Below are 10,112 nucleotides of genomic sequence, written 5' to 3' on the forward strand. Positions count from 1 at the left end.
ACTCGGGATTGCGGCAGCAGAGGTGCCGTGGCACCTCTGTGCTCTTCATGATGCGCTCCTGCTCAGCTTTATCCAGGTGAGCAATCCCACCCTGGTCCCAAGGCCTGTCGGGGTAGGTAACGGTGTCTTCCCTGTCTGTGTTCTGCCAGGCAATGTACTGCAGCTCCATGCCAGGAAGGGTTGCCAGGGTTTTGTAAGGGGTATAGTGGTCAGGGTTGATAGCATAAGGAAAGAGCTCCACCACCGTGGCACCTCTTGGCAGGAAGAGAGACATGACTAACTGGGCCCCATGCATGCTGACCAGCATGGACGCATTGCTGATCAACCGGACGATGTCAGAAAAGGAATGCTCCTCCAGAGAAACAGTAATGGTTTTCATCTGAAACTCCTGAGCAAGGGCCAGGATTAGTTCTGCCTCGTTTAGGATAAGTCTGTTGATTGTTCGACTGAACACTACAATGTACTCCTCGCTGGAGCTTTCCTCCAAGCTGACGTTCAACTTCTGCATCATGGATTTGGTGAACTGCCTGATCTCATTACCGGAAACCAAGATGTTAGCCTTTGGCCCTTGCGGCTGGACAAACCCGTACTGGTACCAGGTGGTGATTTTGGACAGTCCCACATACGATTTGGTAAAGCACAGGAGCCTGCCTAGGGTTTTAAGCTGCTCCCTGAGGAGCGGCTGCTTGTTACTCAGTAACTTGTAGAGGTCGAAGTGAACACCTTCACTCCACCCTTCCATGAAGAAGAGCCGAGCCTCCACGTCTAAATCGGAAAACTGCTCCATGGTGTAGTAAATGGGGAGGAGATCATCATGAAAGACATGCATCAGGTTGTCTGGGTTGAACCTGTTGATGATCAGTGCCACATCTGGTACAAAGACCGGCTTTGGCATAAATTTCAGTGCCGCAGCTGGGAGCTCCACAAAGTTGAAGTACTGGGTGTTGTGATCTTCCACTGCGGAGAGGTCGAGCAGAGCCGGCTGGAACCTGCGGGAGCCCAGGTTGGGCAGCATGACCGAGGAGTTGCTGTGAAAGTAGATAAACTCCTCGGCCTCGGTAGAGTAGCAGAGGGACTCGAAGCGGCAGATGCGGTCTGTGTGCATCCTGCCCGTGCACACCATCCTGGTACCATCCTCCACCAGTGCCCGGAGAGCTGCGTGGTAGTCAGTGTGAACCTGAGCGAGCTCCCGGGACTGCCGCGCGAGGACCAGCTCCTCCTCCACCACGAAGACATGCTCTCGCAGCTTCATGTACTTCCACAGCACGGCAGCGAGGACAGACACGAGCAGGGCGTTGAACACCGCTGCTATGTTCATTCTGCAGTTAGAGCCTAGCAAGAGGCAGGGTGGGGAACGCAACGGAGAAGGAATACATCATCACTGACAGTCCTTGGCATGGCGAGAGCAAAGACCTGTGGAAAATAAAACAAGAAAGGAAGCATGTAAACATTAGTTTTACAGCTCCACCATAAATCACATTTTCTGAGAGAGTTCATGCTTTTGTCAGTAATTTTCCCCCTTCCAGTGAACAAAGAAGAAGAAGAGTGTCGAAGCACTACTGGGAAAAAAAAAAAAAAAAGGCAAGCAGAACTGGGAGCTATTCTCTAAGAAGGCTTCCTCTCTCATTTTCATTTCTACCCTTCTGGAGAAGAAAAAGAATTTTATGAGCTCCACGAAGCCTTGTCAGAAAAAACCAAACCAAACCAAACCAAACCCCAAAACAGTATAAGCTCCCTGGTCCTTTGGGTCACTCTGCTTTTTGCAGGCTACTCCAACAGTAAGAGGAAAGGGAGCACTGCAATCCCTGCACCACTTGTGTAGGGCTTGGGAGTCCTAGCACCTTCTCTTGACCTCCCACAGGCCTTCTGCATGGGTGTGAATACCCAAGTGCCTCTCACCTTGACTGTGTAGATAATAGTATAGATTTTGCTACACTCCATTCCAATATGAAATGTTAACTAGTGAGCATAACATTCAGTTTAATTTTATCGGAAGGGTGGGGAGAGGATTTGCAGCTGTATGGACTGCCCTGTGGGAGATTCCCAGGTCGTTGTCATTTCTTCGGCTGCAGTCTGGGATCTAGGGCTAGCTGTGACCATCTTCCAAAAGAAATATTGGCATGGGAGAGAGGGAAGCTCTTTATGCAAGGAATGGACAATTCATTAAAGCAATCAAACTTTCAATTAGTGAGAGCCTGACTTGCACCAGCACAGCCAACCCTGACACAAACGAGAGTGCGATACATTTGAAGTGTTGGTGTTTGCCCACCCCACCCTGAGAATCTTTTCTGTGGTGCTCCAAGGCCCCCCTGTTTCTCTTTCTGTTGTGGGAGGTCACTTCCTCTTGTTCTATCACTTATGTGTGAGAAGAGACCAGCACCCACCTCTTTACAACCTCCTTTCAGGTAGTTGTAGAGAGCGATAAAGTCTTCTCTCCCTTGAGCCTCCATTTCCTCAGACTAAACAGACCCAGTTCCCCCAGATGCTCCTCATAAGGCTTATTCTCTAGACCCTTCAACAGTTTAGCTGCCCTTCTCTGCCCACTCCAGCACCTCAGGGTCTTTCTTCCACTGAGGTGCCCAAAACTGAACACAGTTCTCAAGGCGTGGCCTCATCAGTGCCGAGTTCCCTAGTGCTGGTGGACACAATGTTTCTGATACAAGCCAGGATGACATTGGCGGCCTTGGCCACTGCTAGCTCATGTTAAGCCAGCTGTCCACCAGCACCTCCAGGGCCTCTTCGGCCAGGCAGCTTTCCAGCACTCCTCCCCAAGCCTGTGGCATTGCATGGGGTTGTTGTGCAGGACACAGCACTTGGCCTTGTTCAACTTCATACAGTTGGCATCGGCCCATCAGTCCAGCCTGTCCACGTCCCTCTGTAAAGCCTCCCTACCATCAAACAGATCATCACTTTTGCCCAACTTGCTGTCATCTGCAAACTTACCAAGAGTGCACTTAGATCTCCTCATCAAGATGACTGATAAAGATATCTAACAGAAGTGGTCCAAATACTGAGCCCTGGGGAACACCACTTGTGACCGGCCAGCAACTGGATTTAACTCCATTCACCACCACTCTCTGGGCCTGGTCATCCAGCCAGTGTTATACCCAGCAGATCATACGCCTGTCCAAGCCATGAGCAGCCATTTTTTTTCAAGAGAATGCTGTGGGAAACAGTGTCAAAGGCTTTATTGAATTCCAAGTAGACAACATCCACAGCCTTTCCCTCATCCACTAAGTGGGTCATCTTGTCATAGAAAGAGATCAGGTTTGTGCCGGGTATTGATTATAATTTCAACTGTGAGCTTCAAATGAGATATTGATTCACCTACAGTATTTATGAGCTCAAACTTTCATTATGCATCAAGGTTCACTGCTAGTCAGGCTGTAAATAGAATCATAGAATCATAGAATCATAGGGTTGGAAGGGACCTTGAAAGATCATCTAGTCCAACCCCCCTGCCAGAGCAGGATCACCTAGAGTACATCACACAGGAAGGCGTCCAGGCGGGTTTTGAATGACTCCAGTGAAGGAGACTCCACAACCTCTCTGGGCAGCCTGTTCCAGTGCTCCGGCACCCTCACAGGAAAAAAATTTTTCCTGATATTCACCTTGAACCTCCTATGCTCCAATTTGCACCCATTACCCCTTGTAAATAATTGCAGCCATGACTCATGGGGAAGTTGAGGAATCAAAACCTCTGATTGGTATATATCTGTTTAGACTGTTTCTAGCTCCAGTCTTTAAAGGTAGCAATTTAAACTCTCTTGGATGCAATTTTGCAGAGAGGGAGAAAAAAACAATGTCTCAAGCACATGCTCTGACATCCCAAGCAATAGTCCCTTAGCATTTTAAACCACAGATACCTTTCTTCTATGGCAGAGTGGAGAAAGACAGCAAGGCATATTTAGGAGCAATGTGAACACTTCCTCTATCACAAAGGAAGTTCTTTTGAAAAATTCATACTGCAGCCTAAAAGCTTGATCATGCAATCTGGTTCACGCAGCTTGGAATTGGGTGGAGAATAGTTCAAGGAATTAAATAAAATCAGAAGGGATCCTCACAGGCTGTGAGATCCCAACAGCCTATGGGATCCCTCTTTTAGGAAGAACTGAAGGTATGTGAAAGACTGAATAACACCAACGAAACAAGTGCTGGCTGTAAGCCACACAGATTCAAAAGGTGGTCATCTGGGCAACAGGTCTTGTCCCAGGTGTCACAGATATCTTGCACAGGCAAACAATGGCTGTCACATCACCTCTCAGTCTTTCCTTGTCCATAACAAGGGATGACTACTGCTTCTAATGGCTTTGCAACACTCAACCATGGCTCTTCCATGGACAGGCTTGAATGGAAACCAACTGGGAGTAGTAGAACATCACTTGGTTAGGCTCTGCTAAATGCAACCAAACCAATCCCCAGGAAAATAACTTTTTTATGAGGACAGATCTGAAGTTATTTTGAGGTACCAGACTTCCAAAGCTTCATTTTACTTCTTCACTGTCTTTGGAAGACATCTAATGATATCATTCCACTCTCCACCTAACCTCTCCACTACAGACCTCTCATCTTGTGAGCACAGCTTTAAATGACTTCAGCAGCATCACCAAGGACTGAGCCCGAGCAGCCATGTGCAAAGTCTGCTAGTCAGGTATGTGAAGGAGACCTTTAACAATCAAATCCCCTGCCACAAGTACACACTTCAGATGAAGGCCAGTCTGCACACATTGTGGAACATAATGCCACGGTTTAGACCCAGCCAGGACCTGAGCACCACATGGCCACTTGCTCACTCACCACCCTACCCAGCTGGATGGGAACGATAATAGGGCAAAAAAAGGGACAATAGGGGAAAAAAGCAAAATCTTGTGAGTTGAGATAAGAAGAATTTAATAGAAAATGCAAGAGGAGAAGATGCAACAGTAATAACAATAATAGTAATGAAACAATATACAAAGCAGGTGATACAACACTGTATGTCCCTCCCAAAATGGGGCTAGAGCTGCCACTCCCCTCCCATAGTGTTGCTGGACAACATCTAAAGAAGTGAAAAGTACTTGCTGAAGCAGCAGGCCAGAAACTGCTTTCTACCTCACGAGCAGAGCCCTCTGTGCTGTTCCTTGCGATGTACAGGTCAGCATCCAGGCCGTACAAACCTCCAGCTGCCCACGGATTCATCTGTCCCTACTGGGACAACCACAGCTTTGCTCCACACAGGCTATTCATCCCAGTTACCAAGGGGACCACTTCACCACCCTCACAGTAAAGATTTTCTTCCTGATATCTAATATGAATCTACTCTTCCAGTTTAAAACCACTGCCCCTCATCATCACACCCTAATGAAAAGTCCCTCCCCTGTATGCTCCCTTTAGGTACTGGAAAGCTGGTTTATGGTCTCCCTGGAGGCTTCGCTTCTCCAGGATGAAGAACACCAACTCTCTGAGTTTGTCCTCATAGGGCAAGTGCTTCAGCTCCCTGACCATCTTCATGGCCTTCCTCTGGACCCACTCCAGCAGGTCCATATCTTTCCCATGCTGGGTGCCCCAGAGCTGAACACAGTACTCCAGGATGGGTTCTCATGAGAGCAAGGTAGAAGGGGAGAATCACTTCCCTCGACCTGCTGGCCACGCTTCCTTTGATGCAGCCCAGGATCTGGTTGGCTTTCTGGGCTGCACTCGCACATTGTTAGCTCATACTCAGCTTTTCCCCCACTCACACCCCTGAGGCATTCTACTCAGGGCGGCTCTCAATCCACTCATTGCCCAGCCTGTACTGGTGCCTGGGATTGCTCTGACCCAGGCACAGGACCTTGCTTTTGGCCTTGGTGAACTTCATGAAGTTTGCACAGGCCCACCTCTCAAACCTGTCAAGGCCCCTCTGGATGGCATCCCTTCTCTCCAGTGTGGTGACGACATCACACAGCTTAGTGCCACTGGCAAACCTGTAGAGTGCACTCAATCCTACTGTCCATGCTGCTGACAAAGATTGTGGAATCGTGACTTGCAGAGCGGGGTGATAAGTTTTGCTGGGCATGGACAATCAGTACAAGTCTTAGATTCTCGTAGGCCTGAGAAAGTCCGTGAAGTGGCCTTGAAACAGGAGGTTACCCAAAACATTTAGAAGATAGTGGATTCTGTTGGCGGTTCACCCGGACAAGAATGTTAAACACTGACAAGAATAAATACAACAGTTCTATGAGTTACATAAATGCTGGCAGAGTGCATGGACAGAGCATGGACAGTGACTTTTACCAATCTGTAGCTCAGCTTAGGCGTGTGAACAGGCTCGTTAACCTATGGGGTTTGGGAGGCTGTCTCTTGTCTACTATAAAAGGCTGTAATACTTTGCAATAAATGGATTCGACTGTGGACCCCTATGGAGTGGGCATCTTTTCTCTGGAGCTCCTTCCCGACAAAAGGTGTTCAGTCTCACCAGTCCAAATACCAACCCCTAAGAAACACCACTCATGACTGGTGTCCACTTGGACCTTGAGCTGTTGACCACAACTCTTTAAGTGCAACCATCCAGCCAATTCCTTATCTACCCAAGACTCCTAAAGGAAAAAAACAAGACCCTGATCAAGGATAACAAAGGTCACTGGGGTGTACAGCATGTCTAGAGGGGGACTGCCTAGTCCTGCAGGTATTAACAAAATAAGAAGTGCTGGTTTTGTCTACTTAGGCCTTGCCAAGCTTTTGTTACCAACTGTCCAAGCACTTTCCAAGCCAATGCTTTTTTCCTGAGCTACAACAGACTAAAAAACCTGACAAAATGGCAAAAAGCATGAAGGGGACACATTTCCAGAGAGCATCACCACTCTGCACAGAGAGAAATGCCTCTACAGTAAGTGGGCTGGGGCTGCTCCTGCCACAGGACAGGTAAAAAGACAATAACCACTTGGGCAGAGGACCCTGACATTTCTTATTATTATGGGAACAGAGTAGGAGGGGTGGAGTAGATATTCCCTCCTCAAGGATATTTTCTCCATTAGCACTCCCTAGTGTCAGAGCTATCTCTTGCTAGACTGGCTTTTCAGGACCAGTACAGGACAAGAAAAATGTGAAAAAGTGGCATTTCACACTCCTCCTGCAAAAGGTCTTCTGTGCTTTCTTCCATCCCTGATGCAAGAGGCTTAGCTAAGGATGCAGTTTTAAATACCTACCTCATTCACGCTCAAAGCAGAAGCTGCTAGAAGGCAACTTTCCTGATTGGAAGGAGGGGGAATTAGGATTCAGGAGTCAAGAAGCGGCTTTTCTTTTCATCTCTGTCACAGATTTCTGCAGAACGATAAGCAAGTCAATCCCCACAGCCCAAAAGGCTGTTACTATCTTATTCAATGTATTTGTTTAATGTGATACTTTTATCTTTCACAGTAAAGAAAGGATGCTACACTGAATGACTGATATATGAAACATTTTCATTGTAAGAAGCAGCCAAGAGTATAAGTGCTGACTTTTTAAACAGGAAAAGAATCAATTTCTTGAAAGGAGAAAACCCAGCAGTTAGGAGATACAAGTATCATTAATGAAGCCCTATACAAAGAAGGGATAGGAAAAATAAGAATACTTTAATTATGTTGTCTCAAGTATTATTTTAAAAATAGAACTTCATCCAGAAAAAAAAAAGAAACAATATATATTTTTTTAAATGTCTCACAAAAAAACTTAGGTATCTATAGACAGTTTTGATCAAAATTAGATTTATCTTCTGTTTTTATGGTTTAGCACAAGCAAGGAACAGGAAGCAAAACTGTAAATCTTTGTCTACAGCCAAGGAGACTGAGGCTCTGTGCAGTGGTCCCTACTGCAAAAGTACCTTCAATATGAACAGAAGAACATTAGTGGCTGCTGAACACCCACCATGTGTGTTTATGGATACAAAAATATAAGCTTTCTTCCATTTAATTTCAGAGTCTGTGAGATTTGGAACAGGAGGAGATCCAACCCGACTGTCACATTGACTAGAGCCATTGATTTTGATACAACAAAGTATATTTGTTGATACTCCTGTCTTGATCTACAAAAGAACAGGTAAAAAAAGACTGTAATACTAAGCAGCCAATGCATATAAGCAAGCCACAAAACTGAGCTAGAAGTATGAAACTGAAAAGAATACTTCTTGGGCTTTTAAGGCCACATCTCCAAGATCTCTTTGCCATCCAGAATGACATGGAGTATAAAATCCTTTCTCCAAACAAAACCAAAAACTAACCCTGATCTCCAGAAAATTCCCCTAAATAACATGCATTTCTGATAAAAAATTTAAGGTGGAAAATGTTAAAAAAAAATAAAAAAGGAAAACAAACAAACAAAAGGTATTTATCTCAGCAGTCAAGTCTTCATCTTCTGACAGTCCCAAGCCTAAAGATGAAAACCCAAGGTATTAAAAACAACCAGGGCTAGGCAGAGGGGAACCTTAACAGACATATTTCATTCCAGCCAATCTTTGTTCACCCGAGTATCCCCTTGACACCTCTCAGGTTATACTGGCACTAACAGCACTGCCTTATGAGTAAGAACCCTCTCCTTTTGCCTGGTCTCTTGCTTTTAGTCTGTAAGCAAGATACTTTTGTCAGAAACAGAAACATGTCAGAGAGAAGCAAGTTTATTTTACTTCACCTGGGTGACTAAAGCAGAGTGAAGGTGGCTGAAGGGAAAATTTACTAAAGCTGCATAGGTGAATTGAAAAGAATACTATGCAAAATCCCAAAGTACTGAACAAGATGAGCTTCAGCCACTTCAGCTATGGCCTTGGGCTTTAGCTGCCATTTATTATCCTCTATATTTTATCTATCCTTTCTTATTCTGTTCTCCAATACAAAGAGTACCTGTGGTATCTAGCTATTGGAGCTGATGCTTAGCAGCATGTTTACAGCCTAAGATTTTGCCATCAGCATGGTGACTGCTCCCATGTGCTTCAAATTCCAAGCAGGAGTCAGAATTGTTCAGAGCACAGCCAGTAAGAACAATGAAAATCCCTCCTTGCCTACCACAAACTCTACAATAACATGTTTTTAAGGAATGGTAAAAAAAAGTAATCCCAAAGCAGCACCTGTCCAGTAAGAAATGCATTTCTGAAAAGCTACAGAATTTAGTCCAGATAAAGAATATTTTTGCCATAAGATTTTTCTTTAAACATGATAAAGCAAGCCACCAGTCAAACAAAGGGGGGCTACAAAAACCTGGGATTACAAATGAACTACTGACCTCCTTCCACACATATACAGCCATAAAGAAACACTCAGTGTGAAGTTGCAGAGGGGAGCAAGGAGATGGCATCAAAAAACATGGTAGCCCCCTCTGCCCCCAAAATACACCGCAGCCAGGGGAGCAAATGAAACTGAATTCAGAGCTGTATGTGATCAGCACAGCAAACAGAACACAATTACAGTAACACCAGGCAAAGAAACACTCTAATTCAGACTATCTGCAGCCTTTTTCATCTTGGCAGTACTGTCCCTGGCAGATGAGTTGTTGAGCACATGCAGGCATACCTGGTGTTGCTAGGTAACACAAAATGCCAGCCGGTGCCCCTCCAGCAGCAAGCAAAAAGGAGACACCTTCTAGTCACATTTTGCAGGGAACGAACACTCTCCAGTCCTCTTCTCACCCCACCAGCATAAAGCAGGAGTCGTCTCCAGAGCTCTCTGCACAGTAACCACCGCAGGCTGAATCCCCTTCTCCCCCGGGGCTGAGCACGCCCGCTCTGTCTGTTGGCAATCTCCTACGGCTCCAGCTGGCTCACCTCAATTTGTTAGCCTCCCACAGGTCAGCCCTGCACGAAGGATGATTTGCTGCAGTATTCCTGCAAATCCCCAAGGGGTGGCCACACTGAAACGAACACCGTCGTGCTGTTCCACAGACCTGAGCATGCCTTGGGAGACAGACGGCAAGCTGGGCTGGGGCAGGAGGGAGGACACGGGCATTTTAGAAACCCTGCTGGTGAACATCACTAATGCCACTACTACTCCAAACATGTCACACAAAAGAACAAAACGATAGGAGAGAAAGGAAAAAACGTCCCTTGCTAAGGGACAGGGAAGCCATTTGGTGTGCTTTCCAGCAATTCCCACGGCACCTGGGGAGCAGGTACCTCCCAGCTGTGGTGGTCA

At 46.2% G+C, this 10,112-nt stretch overlaps 1 protein-coding gene across 1 annotated transcript in view; it reads right to left on the reverse strand.

Annotated features, from left to right (window-relative positions):
- Positions 1-9,602, reverse strand: part of POMGNT2 (protein O-linked mannose N-acetylglucosaminyltransferase 2 (beta 1,4-)) — a 10,102-nt gene extending 500 nt beyond the window's left edge. Inside the window, exons 1-2 of the mRNA XM_008939089.1 lie at positions 9,495-9,602; positions 18-1,413 (exon numbers count right to left, since the gene is read on the reverse strand). Coding sequence (XP_008937337.1) covers positions 18-1,318 — 1,301 coding nt within the window. The 5' untranslated portion in view covers positions 1,319-1,413; positions 9,495-9,602. The remainder of the gene's footprint in view (positions 1-17; positions 1,414-9,494) is intronic.
- Between the last annotated feature and the right edge of the window lie 510 nt (positions 9,603-10,112).

This window comes from Merops nubicus, unplaced genomic scaffold (genome assembly GCF_000691845.1).
Source record: "Merops nubicus isolate BGI_N331 unplaced genomic scaffold, ASM69184v1 scaffold4674, whole genome shotgun sequence".
Classification (NCBI taxonomy): domain Eukaryota; kingdom Metazoa; phylum Chordata; class Aves; order Coraciiformes; family Meropidae; genus Merops; species Merops nubicus.